At 45.4% G+C, this 19769-nt stretch overlaps 1 protein-coding gene across 12 annotated transcripts in view; it reads right to left on the minus strand.

Annotated features, from left to right (window-relative positions):
• The window catches only part of LOC102124398 (presequence protease, mitochondrial), a 36199-nt gene extending 16745 nt beyond the window's left edge, over positions 1-19454 (minus strand). For 3 of the 12 annotated variants that reach the window (XR_012417359.1, XR_012417360.1, XR_012417358.1), the window contains exons 1-14: positions 19388-19454; positions 16674-16776; positions 13669-13775; positions 12565-12794; positions 11698-11812; positions 11523-11619; positions 9992-10152; positions 5958-6084; positions 5340-5428; positions 4397-4525; positions 3660-3773; positions 3056-3152; positions 2552-2686; positions 1160-1360 (exon numbers count right to left, since the gene is read on the minus strand). Coding sequence is in view for 6 of the 12 variants with exons in the window: in XM_065520232.1 (XP_065376304.1) it covers positions 1222-1360; positions 2552-2686; positions 3056-3152; positions 3660-3773; positions 4397-4525; positions 5340-5428; positions 5958-6084; positions 9992-10152; positions 11523-11619; positions 11698-11812; positions 12565-12794; positions 13669-13775; positions 16674-16776; positions 19388-19443 (1699 nt within the window). In the remaining 6 variants the exon portion in view is untranslated. Of the gene's footprint in view, positions 1-1159; positions 1361-2551; positions 2687-3055; positions 3153-3659; positions 3774-4396; positions 4526-5339; positions 5429-5957; positions 6085-9991; positions 10153-11522; positions 11620-11697; positions 11813-12564; positions 12795-13668; positions 13776-16673; positions 16777-17610; positions 17706-19302 lie in introns of all 12 variants that reach the window. The other 9 variants (XR_012417356.1, XM_065520232.1, XM_065520233.1 and 6 more) reach the window with 8 other exon arrangements.
• Between the last annotated feature and the right edge of the window lie 315 nt (positions 19455-19769).

Genomic DNA, 19769 nt, shown 5'->3' on the forward strand with positions numbered 1-19769 from the left:
TTCCATTTCTCTGGAAGGAACGTTAGGAGCGGGGCCTTCCTGGTCCATGCGTGTTGGCTGGCACTGTGAGAACTGTGACCCTGTTTCCTAGGTGGCCACACCAGTTTGGCTCCTTTGGCAGTGTGTGAGCATTCCCCCTGCCTCTCAAGACTGACGACATTTGGTGCCGGCAGTAATTTTTAAACTGCTAGTCATTCTAGTAGGTGTATAATGGTATATCACTGTAGTTTTAATCTGCATTTTCCTGATAATTATGATACATTTCCCTAAGAAAGTAATGAGATTATTTCCATGTAATGATTTATGTGCCTAGTTGCCATTAGGATCTCTTCGATGACATCTGTCAAAATCTTTTGCCCATGCATTAATTGGGTTGTGTGCTCTCATGACTGTATTGTTGGTTTTTCGTATATTCTGAATACAGGTCTTGATCAGACACTTTTGCAAATGTTTTTTCCCAGAGGCCGAACTACCTGTGAGAATCCATCTGGGTCCCCTTCTCTCCCGTGGCCTCCTCCCTTCCTTCACTCCTGCAGCCGCTCCCGCTGCCACTGCCAAAATCCCCTGCCTCTCAGCAGTTTTCTCCATTCAATTTCTCTATTTTTCTGCAAAACTATCCCGAATGAGGCTGCTGCTACGCTGCTCACTGACCTGGCAGTTCTTCTGCCTTAATCCATGAAGCACCCATGTGCTCCCCGTCTTCCACACAGGCCCTCCCCAGGGCCACTGGGCACACCTGTCTCCCCCACACACGCTGTCTTCCCTCCATGCCCAACGCTCCACCATCCCTGTGTGCCCCACGCCTGTCCCACAGAATCTTGGTGCTGCTCTGTGGCTGACACACCCCCTCTATGCCTGAGACAGGCCTCTTCCCAACACACAGCTCTCACTGTCCACTCTGCTCACAGGCCATGCAACACGCACTGCAACATAACAATGGTACTGGCATGTTATGGCACCTGATAAATACAAAGTATTTACAAAATCTGTAAATACATCTTTCCAAGCTACTTCTTTTCAGTGACTCCTGCCTTTCCTACTGAGCTATGAGGGCAATTTTCTGAAATTATCTGAACCCACTGCACCGAACGTGAGCTCTGTCGGTGCCCAGTGGACACCTGCTGGTTGAAATAATACCTGTCTCCAACTATTAACTCACTAACAAGTGCACTCGGCCTGAGTGCAGGTCAGGCCTCGCCGGCTCGGAAGGAAGCCTCGGACCTTTCTCGTAGATCTGCTGCCTGTCTCCGGGGGACAGAGCCTCCACCTTCTGCTTGAGTTTCGTGGCTTCCACTTGCGCCTGCTTCTCATGATACTTGTCATCTGGCCTCATGGACAAAGTCAGCTTATGCTGGTTATTCTGCAGCAACCACAGCAACAACAAAAGCCAAGTGAAAACAAGATCTTATTACAATCTAACACTCAACAAGCTTCTGCTGGTGTGTTCTTGGTCCTGTGGTTCCACTTTCCCACTTTAAAAACAGTAATAATAGAACGAACCTCAAGAGTTGTTTTGCCGATGAAAGTACACAAGTCTTATAAAACGCTTACCACCATACCTGCCTGTGTAGTAGTTACAGAATTCATAAATGCTATTATTCTACTATTATCATGATTATGGTCATTAGGTCTTAAGCATATCAATACTAAACATTTTCACTACATCTTAGTTGTAAAAAGGTTTGCACTTTTAAGTACTATAGATCTTAGATTTTAGTCTAAATTGAAGTTAATACAGAATTCTATTTTTTGTCTAGTGTTCATTCTACTATTAACTTCTAAAAGGCTAGAACTATATTTCCCATTCGATACTTTATAAATTATTAGAACAAAATACATGTTGATGTAATACAAAAATAAACGTTAGGTTATTTCATGTACTTTCCTTGTTTCAACAATTAAAAAAACTACACATGCACAAAATGCTCCCATATAAAACACTACAGAGGTAAGATAATTAGAAGACACCAGAAAGTTCATGGAAAATAACTTACAATAGCTGAGAGAAACTGCAGGTCAAGTTATTAAATCGTATCTCATGCCTAAAACAACGGAACCTACTGGAGAGTTCCCCTTCAAAGTAGACAACAGTCTTTCCCACCATGGGAACACTTTTTAAAAGTTCTACCATAATAACAAGTACAAAGCAAGGAACAGGCAACCAAGCACAACTGCCCAAAAATCTGAGAAAACAAACGCACAAGCATCAAAAGTATTCACTCATGAAAACCAGAAGATTCATTACATTTGGGTGACTGTTCTCCTATTTTATATTCTTCTACTAATAAAAGAACAATATATGCAAATGTTTTGTTCACACACACATACATATATTCACATACTAAAAATGCACACAGACATTCATCTAAAAAAAACTCTCAACTTGCATTACAATCTGGAAAATAAAGTTAATGTAAGCATTTTTTAATTAGAAATTCAGTCACCCATTAACAGAAATTACTTAAATGTATAGATTATGTTCCTAATATTCCTTTCATTAGTATAAAATTCAACTTCAAAATTAGAGAAATGAATTATCCAACTTTCTTACCTTAAAATACTGTTTTACTTTTTCTTGCAAAAATTTTGGATTTTCCTGCAGGCACTGTCTGAATTTAGCCAACTGATTTCCCAACTTCAGGAGCTCCACAGGGTCCCCGTCGTGGTTCCAGCAAGAAGCTATGTACTGGAAGGAAGATTTCCACATCCACAATGCAGCTGGTACCACACAGTACAACCTCCACAAACAGCCCAGACTTGATATTAAGATCCTAGTTTCTATGTTTAAATATACCACAGATGATTGTTTATAAAAAAGTCATGTAATTATTTGGATGGAGAAACAAAAAACCTTACTTTAGCTCTATTTTGTTCTAATAAAATAAAAACCACAGGCTGAAATAATGTTTAGGAAATAACCAACAGATTACTAGTTATAAATCCTTACCCATTTAAAGTAATCAATTTCACATAAAAATATCAAAAAGCCAATTAAGCTAATAACAAGATAAAACGTCTATTATAAAAGTAAATTTGTTGTTGAGAAATCACTTACTGATGTCAGCATCAGCCCAAAGCTGGTAGACTGATGTTTCATCTGTATTTCAATTTTATGAAGTAAAGCCTCAATTCGATCATCTTCAAATCCTTTCCTAAAGAATACAATGAAGAACAAAGATGGGCCAGACACAATGGCTCATGCTTGTAATCCTAGCACTTTGGGAGGCCAAGGCAGGAGGACTGCTTGAGGCCAGGAGTTTAAGACCAGCCTGGGCAACATAAAGAAAGCCCATCTCTAACATACAAAAATTAGCTGGGCATGGTGGTGTGCACCCTAGTTCCAGCTACTTGGGAGGCTGAGGTGGGAGGATCACCTGAGCCCGGTAGGAGAGGAAAATGCAGTGAGCTGAGATCACGCCACTGCACATCAGGCTTGGTGACAAAGTGAGACCCTGTCTCAAAACGAAACAAAAACCTAAGATATAGAAGAGTTTTAGAAACAAAAAGTGGCAGAGAGAACATTTAAACAACTTAATATGAACAAATGCATATTATATGACAGAGAGGGAAGGCCCAAACAATGGATCAGGCTCAGCTCCTCCCAAAAAGTACGCAGAAATGAGGAACGAAAGCAGACTGTACAAATAAGCCATACTTACTCAACTACTTCATCAATCGTTCTGTCTACGAGGCTTCCGACTGTCTCAATGTCTTTCTCTGCAATCCCTTGGAGGCCGACACTGAAGTAGGCCTCCCTCGTGTAGCCATTATATCTAGAAGACAAAACCAGAAATGATGCACTGGAATCCAGGCACGTTCATCATGCCCTCGTCATATGCTTGATTTAAAGATCAGAATGAAGTGCTTCCAACTCCAGCCCCTCCACTGAAAAGTGCATTCAAGCAGTGTTCTCAAGTAATTGGTTCCATGTACATCTATGTCATTTTTACATCTTTTTTTAAAAATTAAATTTAAACTTTTGAGTTATGGCAGGATAAATATCAAAACAGAGAACTGCTGAGTTTTACACAATTTTAAAAATTTCTAATACTTAATGACCTGACCTGTAAGAGACAACACCATGACATTCTGAGGCCCTGGAAAAGCTGCCTTTGTGCTGGGTGTTTTATTTTGGACAAACGCCCCCTTGAGGCGACAGAAATGGCTGGCACTGGATCCAGGATCTCATCCAGAGCTCCCTGATGGGGGCGGCCATCCTGTGCACCATGAGACACTCAGCAACTTCCTGGTCCACCATCTTCCAGTTATAGCGATCAAAAATCCAAAAATGGTCCAGATATTGTCAAGTGTGGGGCGGGGACAGGGTGTGGAGGTGAAGGAGCAAAACTGCCCCCAAAAAATCAGAACTACTGATCTAATCTAATCATAAACTCACCCAACATCAGGAGAAAAGTCTGTGCCAAGGCCAGATTCAATCAAGGCTTTGTAAAAGGGAGAATTGGGCCCAGAAGTCAAGAGTGAAGACAGAAGACTTAATGTGAAGGCTTCGAATGTGTCGGTGATGCTGCATCGGAGGGGAAAAAAAAAAAAGGAAAGGGGAGGTAAGAGAAAAGGGAAAATTATTGGCCCTTATGCACATTTTATTTAGAATCACTACATATCTTTCTAGAAATTCTTGCATTTCAACATTTATTTTAACAATTTTATGAGCAAAAGAGAATTTCCGTTAAATACTGGGATTTTTGAGGGGGGTACAAACCATAAAATTAACTTCACCGCACATGAAATGCTCCCCATGTGACAGCCTGCCAGGCACTTTCCACACGTGATTTAAATGACAGGCACAGTGGCAGCACCATTAAGGAGACAAGGAACAAGACAGGAGAGGTGCCAGCCATGGAGCTGCAGGCTGAGCACGGGAGGGCCCAGAGCCTTCCCTTCCTGAACACCCGCCGGCACGGTTCTGAGCTACTCTCGTGAAACCACCGGAATTACAAAGTTTTGTATGTGGTGTATTTTGCCGAGGTGCGTGTTCACAGTACCATTCTCACACTCAAAGGGACCTGTGACCTCAAAATGTGAGCAATTGCTGGTCTGAGGCATTCTTTTCTCTGTAGGAAGAAAGCTTTGAAATACAATAAGTAAATTACTTTTCTTCCGGAGGGCTATCAAAAATGATTTTCCTCAAAAACCATTTCGGATGTTATTAAAAACTTTGACATTTTGTTCTCTTTTCCTAAAATCCACTTAACCCCTGAATCCTAACTGTGTATTAATTATTAATTTACATTCAATTGTAGAACTCACTTCTGAACTTTCTAGTAAGAATATTTTCCTCATGTTTTTGTCTTGTGTGAGCTTTGACAGCATATACTTACTCCGGTAAGAGGAAGCTAACGCTGGCAGTTGTTTGTTTAGAGGGATCTGTAGCAAATGAATCCGGGCCACATGTTATCTGGAATTCCCTCTGTAAAATGACGTGACCTTGTGAGTAGGCATAGTGTCTGACAGTTGTTAACGACTCTACGTTATCTGGATACACAAAATGGACCGAAACATGCTTTCCGCTAAGTTAACTTTCTTTTCAAACAAGTAACTATTCTTTTGGTTTGAAAAGATCTCCCATACTCTGTACCAACCACGACAGCCTCTGAAATCCCATCACAAACACCCAGTCCAAGTCCCCGTGTCAACATGTTTACCAGGCAGGACACAAACACGCGGGGCCTCGTGTCAACATGTTTACCAGGCAGGACACAAACACGCGGGGCCTCGTGTCAACATGTTTACCAGGCAGGACACAAACACGGGGGCCTCGTGTCAGCATGTTTACCAGGCAGGACACAAACACGTGGAGCCTCGTGTCAGCATGTTTACCAGGCAGGACACAAATACGCGGGGCCTCGTGTCAACATGTTTACCAGGCAGGACACAAACACGCGGGGCCTCGTGTCAGCATGTTTACCAGGCAGGACACAAACACGCGGGGCACTCACAGGCTTGTCCCAGGGTGTCTGAGCTGGCACCGTGGTGCTTGGTTCGATTTTCTGGAATTTGCTCAGTGCTTCCTCATGAATTTGTTTCAGATGCTGTTCTAATGGAAAATTACCATACGTGAAGAACCTAAAATTTTAAGGGAATATAATTAGTCTGTTTTAGTTTAAAAGATGTGAGATCAAGGGCTGTCTTTTTCACTGAAACACAGTACACAGGACTGCCCCTCACCCAAGGTCTCGCCTTTCGGTTTCAGTCACTTTTACTCAACTGAGGTCCAAAAATATCACGGAACTTCGAGAGACCAAAATTCACGTAACTTATTACAGTATACTGTTATAATTGTTCTATTTTATTATTGTTGTTGTTAACCTCTCACTGTGCCTAATTTATAAATTCAACGTTCATCACAGGGCATGGTGCTATTCCTGGCTTCAGGCAACCGCTGGAGTGCAGTGGCACCATCACAGCTCACTGCAGCCTCAAGCTCCTGGGCTCAAGCAATCCTCCTGCCTCTGCCTCCTGAGTAGCTGGAGTGCAATGATGCAATCTCAGCTCACTGCAACCTCCACCTCCTGGGTTTTAAACAATTCTCCTGCCTCAGCCTCCCAAGTAGCTGGGATTACAGGTGCCCACCACCACGTCCAGCTAATTTTTGTATTTTTAGTAGAGATAGGGTTTCACCACGTTGGTTAGGCTGGTCGTTTTTCAAACTCCTGACCTCAGGTGATCTCCCCGCCTCGGCCTCTCAAAATGCTGGAATTATAGGCATGAGCTACCGCGCCCAGCCAGCTAATTTTTAAGTTTCAGAGATGAGTTCTCACTGTTACCCATGCTGCTGTCAAACTCCTGGCCTCAAGCAATCCTCCCATCTTGGCCTCCCAAGGTGCCTGGATTTGTAGGCATGAGCCACCACACCTAGCCAAAAATTGATCTTTCAAACTTCATCTAGAAATGTGACAAAAACCAAATGAGGCCGGGCGCGGTGGCTCAAGCCTGTAATCCCAGCACTTTGGGAGGCTGAGACGGGCGGATCACGAGGTCAGATAGAGACCATCCTGGCTAACCCGGTGAAACCCCGTCTCTACAAAAAATACAAAAAACTAGTCAGGCGAGGTGGCAGGCGCCTGTAGTCCCAGCTACTTGGGAGGCTGAGGCAGGAGAATGGTGTAAACACGGGAGGCGGAGCTTGCAGTGAGCTGAGATCCGGCCACTGCACTCCAGCCCGGGCGACAGAGCAAGACTCCATCTCAAAAAAAAAAAAAAAAACCAAATGAGGTATTTGTTAAAATACTTTATAACCCTAGGTACAGTAATAGAGTAATCCAACTGACAATTTCACAAAACTCAATTTTTGGCAACAAGTTCAAGGTTATACATGTTAATAAAGATAACACATTTATTCAACCAGAGGAAAAAGGTTACAGTGACAGAATTTATCTTTTTCTTTACTATGCTGCCTAAGCTATGGTTAAGGTTTGGGGAGCTAGTATCTTAAAGAACCTTCAGTAATTTCTCATTCTAGAATTTAGAAACAAACTTTACACTCTCGGGGTTGAGAGAATCCAGGAGCAATCACCATCCCTAGTGTCCAGATGCTACTCTCCAAAGGCCCTTCCCCACTAGCCACAGAAATCAGAGCTCCCTGGGAAACAGACAGTTGAGCCTCTGGAGCAGGAGGGCCTGGCTGTGCCTGCGTTAGGGAGGTGGGGGTGGGGGCGCAGAAACCAAAGAAGTGAGACCAAAACAGGCCAACAGCTGCAGCAAATGTGGGCATAAAAATAAATAAATTCCAACTGATCACATAGTCTCAAATATACACACATATAGAAATATTTGTGAGGTCACAGTGGTACTAAAAAACAAAACAAAGAAGACTGGGGGGAAAAAAAAGAAGAAAAGAAAGAACTCTCTTCTCCATGTTGGGCGCAGTGGCTCACGCCTGTAATCCCAGCACTTTGGAGGTCAAGGTGGGCAAAATGTTTGAACTCAGGAGATCGAGACCAGCCTGGGCACCACGGCGAGACTCTGTCTCTACAAAAAAATATAAGCACTAGCTGGGCATGGTGGTGTGCACCTGTAGTCCCAGCTACTCAGGAGGCTGAGGTGGCCCAGGAGGCTGAGGCTGCAGTAAGCTAAGACCATGCCATTGTACTCCAGCCTGGGGGACAGAACCAGACCCTGTCTTTTAAAAAAAAAAAAAAAAAAAAAAAAAGGCCGGGCGCGGTGGCTCAAGCCTGTAATCCCAGCACTTTGGGAGGCCAAGACGGGCGGATCACAAGGTCAGGAGATCGAGACCATCCTGGCTAACACGGTGAAACCCCGTCTCTACTAAAAAATAGAAAAAACTAGCCAGGCGAAGTGGCGGGCGCCTGTAGTCCCAGCTACTCAGGGAGGCTGAGACAGGAGAATGGCATGAACCCGGGAGGCGGAGCTTGCAGTGAGCTGAGATCCAGCCACTGCACTCCAGCCTGGGTGACAGAGCGAGACTCCGTCTCAAAAAAAAAAAACAAAAAAAAAAAACAGCCTCTTCTGTCAACATTAGAGGTAGTTCCTGCACCACCCCTCCTCCTCAAACTGGACTTCCCAGGGAGAGCAGCCGCCCCTGCCTTTTCCATAGAACCATATTTCAAGATAACCCGAGAGCCCCAGCTGATGTGGAGCTCTTCTTTGAAGAAGTCCAGCAAACGAATGAAGAATTACAGAATTTGAAAACTTCACAAACTCTAATAAATGATTCAGGCAATAATCCTCAATGAATATGAAAACCATTAATAGGTTGATGAGGAATTATCACAGGACACCAGAAACTCAAGTGCACCAGATGGTCTGTGGCTGAAGGGAAAAAGCAGATCTTCACAAGACAGTGGCCGACTCTCAGCATGCACCCCGCTGGCGTGAGACCCCCAGTGGAGGCAAGCAGGCCTCACAGGAAGGTAGGATGTGGCCACCTATGCAGAGCTCCCCACGAGGGACTCTGCTTAAAAAGGCGCAGCCTGACTCAAACTAAGGCTTTGGATCTAAGTTCCAGTTCTCAGGAAACACAGGAACATGGTACCCAACACCACACAGGAGCAGCAGGACACCTGGAAAGTGAGAGCGCCCGGAGGAAACCCGGCCTGTACACTCCTCTGCCGTCCGAGAGGGGGCCCAGGAGAGACCTGGGCCGACCAGGTGTGATCTGTGGGATCCTGTGCAACAAACACTTTGGGGCCAACTAGAAAATGTGAATATGGAATAAGAAATAGGCAGTTTTATGAAGGTATGTTTTATTCTATTAAAACTGTAAATGGCATTAGCTCATGTAAGAAAAAATCCTCATGTTTTAGGGTCACAAATTCAAATATTTAGGAGTAAATGATGACATTTATAACTTACTTCCAAAAACTTCACAAGGAAAAGGATATCTTTTACGTGATAAGTGTTTAGGGGCTCATTATCCTAGTCTACTTTTCTGTACGCTTGAAAGTTTTCATAATTCTTTTTACATAAACCTTGCAAATATGTTTTTACATTAGCATTTATATGTAAATTATTAGTGTTTTATATAATACATATAACTATATTATTACTATAATGACCTTATATTAGTGACATAAGAAACAAGCGATGTATCAGAAAGTGCGGATGTGATGAAGGTTCTGTGACTGCATCCACTACCGGAAGAGCACTTCTCCGTGCCAAGGACAGGCTCGAAGCTTCGCACACCCTGGGTCGGGGTGGGCACCATCCATGCACCCCCACTCTGTACGCAACAAAGCTGGATGTGAGGCAAGAAGCTGGGGGGCCAGGACCCTCCTCTAGGGGGCTCTAAATGCCATGTTTGTAACCACCATGCTGAGCCCACTGAAGGCTATCACTGTAAATGTCCAAAATCAATGTCCAAGTAAGATAGGCACACTTAGGCCAAGAATCTTACCTACACTTAGATATTTCTTAAGCATTGCTAAATGTGAGAGACCCCATGTCATGAAATTGGAAGAACACAACTCAACTTTTCACAATCCACCATCAAACTTTTCCAACAAAATATTACCTAGCATTGCTTGGGTGATAGTGAGTGGCATGAAATTGCTTAAGCTGCTCCCACGTAAGCTCCGGGATGCACAGTGGGTCACCCCCGGAGACCACTGAGTATGTGTGGTCGGGAAGAAGTCTGTTTTGAAGGTGCTGGGAGAATATCCTCTCATTGTCTGTCTTGAAACGTGAAATAAATAAATAAATAAATAAGAATATATACATGTAAAATAATACACACATGCTACATTACTTACAATATATGCAATTGATCACATTCTGGTGCATATGCCTGTAATACTTTGCAAATAAAACTGTTCTAATGGTTTTTTTAAAAAAAAAAAAAAAAAAAAAAGACACCCCTGCAGCCATTGTTTAACACTGTATTCACTCATCACCCATGCACAGGACCCAAGGATTGAGAACAATGGACTTTTTGATGTGTGTTGCAACAAACGCATAGCCGAGGGCTGTAAATCGGAGGGATCACCAGGTCTGCCCACCAGCCAGGAGGGAAGTGGGGAGAAGCTCTCACCCCAACTTGAGTTTCAAGAAGACTCCTTGGAAGAAAAGACCACCAAATTGAGAATGAAAAGGTAAGAAATAGTTCACCAGCTGAGGGGGCCTACGGGAATCAGAGAGCAGGCCACCCACGAGCCTCAGGGACACCAGCACAGGCAGGTTGTCAAAGTCACAAGAGGACATGAAGACACGGGCCCAGGACAGCAGCTCTTAATCCAAAATGGTCTCAAGACTCCTTTACACTCTGAAAAATTAACCCATTTATGCCTGAGGTTGCAATATTTTTGGTAAAAATTCAGACCTTGGCAATGACCTTGAGCTGTAGGATATAAATAACTCCCACAAGCTTAGGATTCCAATAATGGAACACTAGGCATAAATGGGTTTTAATGAGGACCCAAAGAGCTTTTGATTATGTGGGCTTTTTTGCCTGTGTAGGTGCCTGTGTGTGTTTATATAATTTTTCTATATTCTAAATTAAAGCTGAGACATTTAAAAAATACGTATTCATTAAGGTAAGCCATCATTACATGTTAATATAAATATGTTTGAAAATTATTTCTCATAACAAAGTGAAAAACGGACTACTCAGAGTGATGCTGTGTTGCCTTTTTTGCAAACCTCTGTAGTGTCTGGCTCAGAGGTGAAGCTGGACTCCCCCATCTGCTCTGTATCCAGCTTGCTGCGTGTCACACACCTCGCCACGCAGCCTCTAGAAAGTACACCATGTACTTGGGCAAGAATGAGTGAAAAAGACAATGTGTTGATAGTGGTATGAAAAGAGCTTTCTCTCGCTGCAGATCATACACGGGGGTCGTCAGACATGGTCTGAGACATGATCTGAGACAGCAGCCTGGCCCCGCTACCCCCGGCTTCTGCTCACAGCACTGACCCAGCTAATTCAAGAACATGTCACGTATAATGAGAATATTAAATAAAAATCAACCACCTTCCAGATGTGTCTATATCATGGTATTGTACATGGGTAAGGTAAGCTGAACACAACATAAAAAAGGAAGAAAACTTACAAACGCTCCCTTCATCTCATTAAAGACGACTCCTTTAAAGACCAAGGGCGTCTGGGGGTCGCTAGGATTCTCATGTTCCAGCCGCCATCCTTCCTGCCTGAGGACAAATAATTATAAGCTGACAGTGACTCAAATACTAAAGTCTGTATCAACTAGTTAATCACTCATGACATACCAGAAATCCAGCTCGCGTAAACATGGGAAAAAGGTGGCATCCAAATACACCGAGAGGAGATTCTGAAAGTCCTTGGGATTTTGTGTGGAAAATGGATACAGAGTATAATCACTAGCTGGGTACAAATGAAAAGTGAAATTGTAAAATATAACAGATTTCTACTAAAATTATTGAAAATCAAGCCTCATTTCCCCTTTGTCCTAGGACAGTAAGTTGTAGCTATTCTTGAGATGAGGCAGTGGCTCCATGCTCTGGCCCCCGACCTCAGCCACTGTCCGAGCTCATCACCCCGAGGGACGGCTTTCCCATCCGGTCTCAGGATCTGCACTCAATGGGCACCAGGGCTTTCTTCAGAGAACACCTAAACTCTCTCCAGTGTCTCCAGAGACTTTCACACGTCTACAAAGACGACCTCATTCTGTAAGAGCGTGGATTTAACCTGCTATTTGATGCCACTCCTTTACAGAGTGCACTGTTCATCGTCACCCTCTCCACTAGCGTCAGTCTTACTAAAAGTCAAACATCAACGTTACTGGTAACTCTGGAGGCCTGGCATTGTAGCGATATCCCCAAGAGAAAATTGTTTTCAACCTTTCTGGGAAAAGTTCACGTACCTTTTATTAAAACACTAGTTTTTATAATCTCGCTACCATGTGGCTTTCCTGAAGGATGAAATTTCTAACGTCCTTCAACTAGAGAGGGGTAAAAATTATTCTAGAACATTAATTGCCCACTCCTGTCATCCCTTCTCAGAAACTAACTGAATTCCAGTGGGTGCGCCTGGCAAACGCAAACGCGGTTTCCGTTCAGGATGCTGGTCTTACCTGTGAAGGCAAACGCGGTTTCCGTTCAGGATGCTGGTCTTACCTGTGAAGGCGTTCATGAACGTGGAGAGGGACCGGTTCAACATTTTGAAGAAAGGGTCTCTGCACGGATATTTCCGAGACCCACAAAGGACGGTATGCTCAAGAATGTGAGGAACACCAGTGCTGTCCATGGGAGTGGTGCGGAACTGCACGCTAGGGAAGAAGGAACGGCACGCTAGGGAAGGGGAGGAACAAGGAACGGAAGGCCAGGGAAGGGGGAGGAACGGAACGCTGGGGAAGGAGAATGACTAGAATGCAAAACGTTCATCTTAGTGCTGCAGACACAGTTCCCAGACGCATCATCACCTCAGGCTACTAGAAATCATCATTCTGACACTACAATACTCTGATACAGGGTTTCCCAACTCTAATGTAAATCACTGATTCAGACTATAAAATTGTATTTTGATGAGATTGTAAGTCCGTGTAAGTTTCTCCTTATTTTTCAAGATGCTCTGTCATGTGGCCGGGCGCGGTGGCTCAAGCCTGTAATCCCAGCACTTTGAGAGGCCGAGGCGGGCGGATCACGAGGTCAGGAGATCGAGACCATCCTGGCTAACACGGTGAAACCCCGTCTCTACTAAAAAATACAAAAAACTAGCCAGGCAAGGTGGCGGGCGCCTGTAGTCCCAGCTACTTGGGAGGCTGAGGCAGGAGAATGGCATAAACCCAGGAGGCGGAGCTCAGCAGTGAGCTGAGATCCGGCCACTGCACTCCTCTAGCCTGGGTGACAGAGCGAGACTCCGTCTCAAAAAAAAAAAAAAAAAGATGCTCTGTCAATAAAAATACTAATGAGATGATATTTTAAACCACGTAATGTAGAGTCAGTGCTTTAACTCAAGCTTGTCTAACCCACAGCCTGCAGTCCGCATGCTCAGGACAGCTTGGAATGCGGCCCAACACAATTCCTACACTTTCTTAAAACATTGCGGTCCTTTATTTATTTATTATTTTTAGCTCATTAACTGTCCTTAGTGTTAGTGTATTTTATGTGTGGCCTGAGACAGTTGCTGTTCTTCCCATGTGGCACAGGGAAGCCAAAAGATTGGACATCCCTGATTTAAATAAAACATTCAAGACCATGTTCTTACAATGCACCACGTACCTGAACAGATTATTCGTGTCTTCTCTGGCCAGGTGTAAATACCTGGCTCCTGTGTCATCATGGCTGAGCTTCACTGCCGTCAGGAACAGCTCGGGAACAGATGTCACCTGAGTTAACCAGAAAAACACGACCAGTTAAACAAAATGGCCTTTGAAATGGTGATCTTCGACACACTGAGAAAACTGGCTTTTCTGCCTGAAATTAGATGATGCCGGGAAGCCAGTGCTTCAGAGCTGGAGAGAACAGAACCATCCTGTCCAACTCCCTTATCCTACAAACAAGGAAAGGAAGACCTAAAGAAGGCAGATGAGAATGTGTGTGTATATATATATATTTTTTGAGTGCTTATTACTGGCTAGGTATTTTCTATTTTTTAATTTTTAATTTTTTTTTGGCTAGGCATTTTCTAATCATGTCACATATACTCTGTGAGGGAGGTATTCTCATCCTCATTTACGGATGAAAAAACTGAGGCTCAGGGTGATGACATAAGCTGCCCAAATCAGAGCCAGGATTCACCCTGGTGTCTGCCCTTCCCACGGTACTGAGCTGCACCGAAGTAACACAGCACCCTTTCCAACGTCTGCTGAGTGCCCCCTGCTTTTGTGTACTGCACCTCAGTAACACAGCACCCCTTCCAACATCGGCTGTGTGCCTCCTGTTTCTGTGCATAGAATCTCCTGTAGTGCGCAGAACCAGCCTGCAGGGAGGGGCAATGCTGGAGTGGGCTAGCTGGCGACAGTGGGGAGAGGCTCCAGGATCAGTCTTTGCTTCTCCTAGTGTGGGATGGATTCTCGGTGGTAGCTGGAAGCACAAAGCTGGGGCTTCCAGAACAGCTGGAGGGGCCAGGAGGCTAGAAATGCCCCCAAAAAAGCTGAAAGACTCCCGACTTCTGAGTGGGATGGAAGGTCTTCTCCTACTTTAGGTAAGCCTCCGGGTAAGTGTCCATACTCCTCGGTATGAAAGAAACTGTCTTCTCTTTCAGTCAGGCCAGCCGGCCCTCTCCCGCAATCACATACCACGTCCCTGTGATCACCACGCCACTTGCCACCCCCTCCGATCAGGTGCCATGAGTCACCTGACCAAGCGCACACAGCAAGTCGCTGGCAGAGGTGAGACCTCAGGTCTCCTCAGCCCAATCTAGGGAGCCTGCCAGCCAACAGTCATGCATAAGCGGCCCACTATGACCTGCATCACCTACCGCTGTTAAATCACTTGTTTCCAAGCTTACTGTACTTTGTAACAGACGATCAATGCATTTAAAATCAGCAGATACAGTGAGATGTCTGCTTTCTAACAATATATAGCTTTAATAATAATAGCGCTCATGGTAGCTATTTCTCAAACAAGAAACATGACTTATTGTAAGTTTCTATGGCTGGACACAGTGGCTCACACCTTTAATCCCAGCACTTTGGAAGGCCAAGGTGATATGGTTTGGCTGCGTCCCCACCCAAATCTCATCGTGAATTGTAGTTCCCATAATCCCCACATGTTGTGGGAGGGACCTGGTAGGAGGTGATTGAATCATGAGAGCGGTTCCCCCCATGTTATTCTCGTGACAGTGAGTACGCTCTCACGAGATCTGACGGTTTTATAAGGGGCTTCCCCCTTCACTTGTCATTCTCTTCCCTGCCACCCTGTGAAGAGGTGCCTTCCACCATGATTTTAAGTTTCCTGAGGCCTCCCCAGCCATGCAGAACTGGGAGTCAATTAAACCGCTTTACTTTTTAGCTCATTCTTTATAAATTACCCCATCTTGGGTATTTCTTCATAGCAGTGTGAGATTAGACTAATACACAAGACAAGAGGATTGCTTGAACCCAGGAGTTTGGGACCAGCCTAGACAACAAAGCAAGTTTCCATCTACACACACAGACACAATGAGCCAGGTGTGGGGGCACCTTGTCCCAGTTATTTGGGGGACTGAGGTGAGAGAATCGATTCAGTTCAAGGCTGCAGTGAGCCAAGATCACGCCACCACACTCCAGCCTGGGCGACAGGGTGAGTCCCAGTCTCAAAAATAAGTACATTTCTATAAAATTTGAAAAATAAAGGAGAAGAATCTACCACTCTGGGTGAGGCCCTTATTAATAGTCACCAGTACTATAAACCCAGGTGTCTTTGCCCGGCCTTTGCAGGATTTCACAAATGCACTGAGTCTGTTGTCAGGACTCCCATGCCTGGACCTTGACTGGAACCCCCTAGTCACTTCTCTGACTCCCTTGCTGGAGCCCTGCCCAGAGGCAGCTGCTTTCTCATACCACCCTCTCCAGGAGCTCTTCCCTCTCCCCCCAGCAGCAGCAGCTCCTGCCCTTGTCCTTGGCCCTCCCCATGGCGTCCACCATGTGCCTCCAGTCACAGCCGCATCAGTCTTTCTAGACGGTAAGCTGTTTGTCTTTTACATTTGCTACAACATCAAGCATAGCACAGAGCCAACAGCTGGCCAAATATGTGAAGTGTTGTCATTTTTAGTTACTATGCTAAAAAAAAAAAAAAAAGGAAAAGGTTTACGCAAATAACAAAACAAAAAACAAATGAATCCATTTTAATATAAACCCAAGTAAGTATAGGTCCACAATTTCTTCTTTATAATTTTGAAACCCAAAAGGCTGAGAAAACTGAAAGATTCTGCAGAAGTTTAGAGCAAACTATTTGATGGCAAAACCTGACTGAACAGATCACGCACTGAGTCTTCGTGCTCACACTCAGCGAATCACCAGGTTTGGCTGCGGAAACCCTAGTGTGTCTGATGGCAGAGACCCAGCTGGAAGTGTTACTCTCAAATCTGACAAGAATCAGGCTTCGCAGGATTCCAGGAAGGGACCGGGGGTCATTTCTCTCACGAGCTCTGTTCAGCCGAGTAGCCATCATGCAACAGGAGCTGGGCCAGGGCCTTGGGACACAAGGACAAGGCTAGTCTCCCCCCTGAAGGGCCCGTACCTATGCCAGAAGCCACACCTGCAATGTATGTGGATTTATAAGGAGGTGCCGAGGACCCATACCTGGTTTACGGTGAATCCGTGGATCTTGTCTCCTAGTTGATACCGTAGAGCCCTCTCACAAGCCCGGTTACTGTTCCATCGCCACGCTCTGTGGTGTGCATGTCTAGATTAAAAGTCATCTAAGTTAGATGAGCTGCAGGAAAATTATCTGGCTAACATTATTCAGCCACATAGTGAAAATACTCTCATGTGATAAAGATTATTAATTAGAAAAAAATTAAATACTGCATCTTCCAAAATCTTGCACATTCCAGAAGACTAATTTCTGGTAAGGTCCTTCCCATTTTAATGACCTTTTATCTTAACTAAAGCTTCAGTGTTGGAAACATTTTCTTTATACATGTTCAAAAATAACGATAATACAATTATGGTTTAAATTCCCCTTAAGAAACTCTTAAACAAAAGGGTTTCTTTTCCTCACAGAATCCTCACAAGCCTTCACAATATAGCAAGAAATTCACACTACAGTTAAATCCCATTACATGCCTACCGAATTGGTGAAAACTTAAAAAGCCTAATATTACAAGGAACTCTCACACACTGCTACTCATACTGCTCTCATACTGCTACATACACTGCTACCTGTCCCACAGGGAGTACAAAGTGGAACAACTTTGGAAAAACACTTGGCATTCTTTAGAAAGCTGAAGAGGCAGGGCATGGTGGCTAACACCTGTAATCCCAGCACTTTGGGAAGCCGAAGAGTTCGAGACCAGCCTGGCCAATATGGTGAAACCCAGTCTCTACTAAAAATACAAAAATTAGCCAGGCGTGGGGGCGGGTGCCTGTAGTCCCAGATACTTGGGAGGCTGAGGCAGGAGAATCGTTGAACCCGGGAAGCGGAGGTTGCAGTGGACCGAGATCACGCCACTACACTCCAGCCTGGGCGTCAAAAAAAGAAAAGAAAAGAAAAGCTGAATACTAGAAATCCATTCACCTCTTGGTCTATATCCTCCACACCTTACACTGCTGCCCCAGCACTCACTGACAAGATGGTCAGCACGAACTCTGACAGTCCCAAACTCAACTCACCTGGAGGTGTAACGACAGCGAATGGATAAACTGCAGACTAATCATTCAATTAAAAAAAAAACTAACCAATAAAAGTGCCTACAACTGCATGTAACAAAGATACAGGTCACATAATGTTAAACAAAAGATACACACGATACAGTATTATCCTAAACAGGTATTATTCAAACAGGTAAAAAGATATTGTCAGAATGCATAGAGATGGTAAAATATTTTTAAAAAGCAAGGACATTTCTGTATGACAGTGCTAATCTAAGAGGGAAAGAGAGGGTAATGAGCAGTTAGGGGAAATCTTTGGCTTGGTCATGGGGACACTGTTTTTTTGTTTTTTTTGAGACAACAGTCTCGCTCTGTTGCCCAGGCTAGAGTGCAGTGGTGCAATCTCGGCTCACTGCAACCTCCACCTCCTGGGTTCAAGCAATTCTCCTGCCTCAGCCTCCTGAGTGGCTGGGACAACAAGTGCTCACCACCACGCCCAGCTAATTTTTGTATTTTTAGTAGGGACGGGGTTTCACCATGTTGGCCAGGCTGGTCTTAAACTCCTGACCTCAAGTGGTCCGCCCGCCTTGGCCTCTCAACATGCTGCGGTTACTGGTGTGAGCCACCGCGCCCAACCTACTCATTTTCTAATTATTCTCACCTGGATGAAATGGGTTACACCTGTAAGCCCAGCAATGTGAGAGGCTGAGGAGGGGGATCACTTGAGCCCAGGAGTTCAAAACCAGCCTGGGCAACAGAGCAAGATCCTGTCTCTTAAGAAAAAAAAACACACAAAAAAACAACTATTATTCTCTCAAATTGTATTCTATGTCTTATGGGATTTTCTACATTAACGTATCCCACCGAAATATTTTAAAGATATGTACAGGGAAAAAAAAACACCTATTCAGTCACTGGCAATATTAGGAAGATATGCTATAGTCAACATTTGCTTACTGATTTAGCAAATTTCAGAATTATGGGACAGAGAAGCATTTTAAGAAGTTACTTATCAGCAAGGACATGATAGGAAACCCCTGAGCGGTAAGGCCAGGGTCTCCCCCGAACCTTCCAGTAACCTGCTGCCAAACTCACGCCACGGACGCCCCGTGTCTCCCCCCGGCCTGGGCCGGCAGCGCTGAACTGTTACATTAAATACGGGCACGTGGATTACCACGAACACTAAACCGCTTCGTCATTTTTTTTCCCCATAAACTGAGTCATTAAAAAACCAAAACAGTTAAATTCCGGGAGGCTTCAGTTCTCTGAACACAGCCGGACTTTAAGAGTGGGCTGTGGGCGCCTCGGGTCTCTTAAGGACTCGGCCTCCAACAAAAACGAACTAGGAGCAAAGATATCAGCGAGAACCACAACTGCCGGCCCCATTTACTACCCCCATTAAAGCCCACGCCAATGGAGGGCCCTGCCCGGAGCGCCACGGGCAGACCCGGCCCCCAGCCCGGAGCATCGCCCCGGAAGCGGGCAGGAGCTCCGGGGTCCTCGGGCCTCGGATGCGGGAACCCCAGGAAGGGCTCGGCGCGCAGGACCCGGCAGGGGCTCGGGGTGCGGGGCGCCCACAGTGAGGGGAGCTGCCAGCCCTGGGTTCAAAGACGCAGACCCCTACGTCTCCGGCCCGCCCTGGACCTTCCTCTCCCGGGAGCCAGCACGCCGAGCACTTCTAGCCGCCGACCGCAGCGTCTCACCCGCCGCTCAGCCGCCTCAGCGCACTCAGCCCCTTCCGCCCGCCGCAGCGCCACATGGCGTATGACCAGCGCGGGGCTGGCGAGGGACCCCACTTAACCCGACGTAGGGCGTGGGGCGGGGCTTGCTGTGGCGGCCACCACTCCTATTGGTCACCGCGAAAGGCAACGTCCTCTGCGATAGGCTGTAGATGAAAAGGGCGGGCCTCCACTGCTCTGGGACGGGCGGAAGGGCGGTGCAGAGGGCGATGGGCGGCAGGGGCGGGGCCGACATGCGGAAGGAGGTGGGCAAGGCGAGGGGCGTGGTCACGGGTAAAAGGGGCGCGGCCGGCTTGCCGAAAGGGGCGGGGTGTGGCCATCAGCAGGATGGGACAGTTGATAGGAG

This window comes from Macaca fascicularis, chromosome 9, assembly GCF_037993035.2.
Source record: "Macaca fascicularis isolate 582-1 chromosome 9, T2T-MFA8v1.1".
NCBI classification, from domain to species: domain Eukaryota; kingdom Metazoa; phylum Chordata; class Mammalia; order Primates; family Cercopithecidae; genus Macaca; species Macaca fascicularis.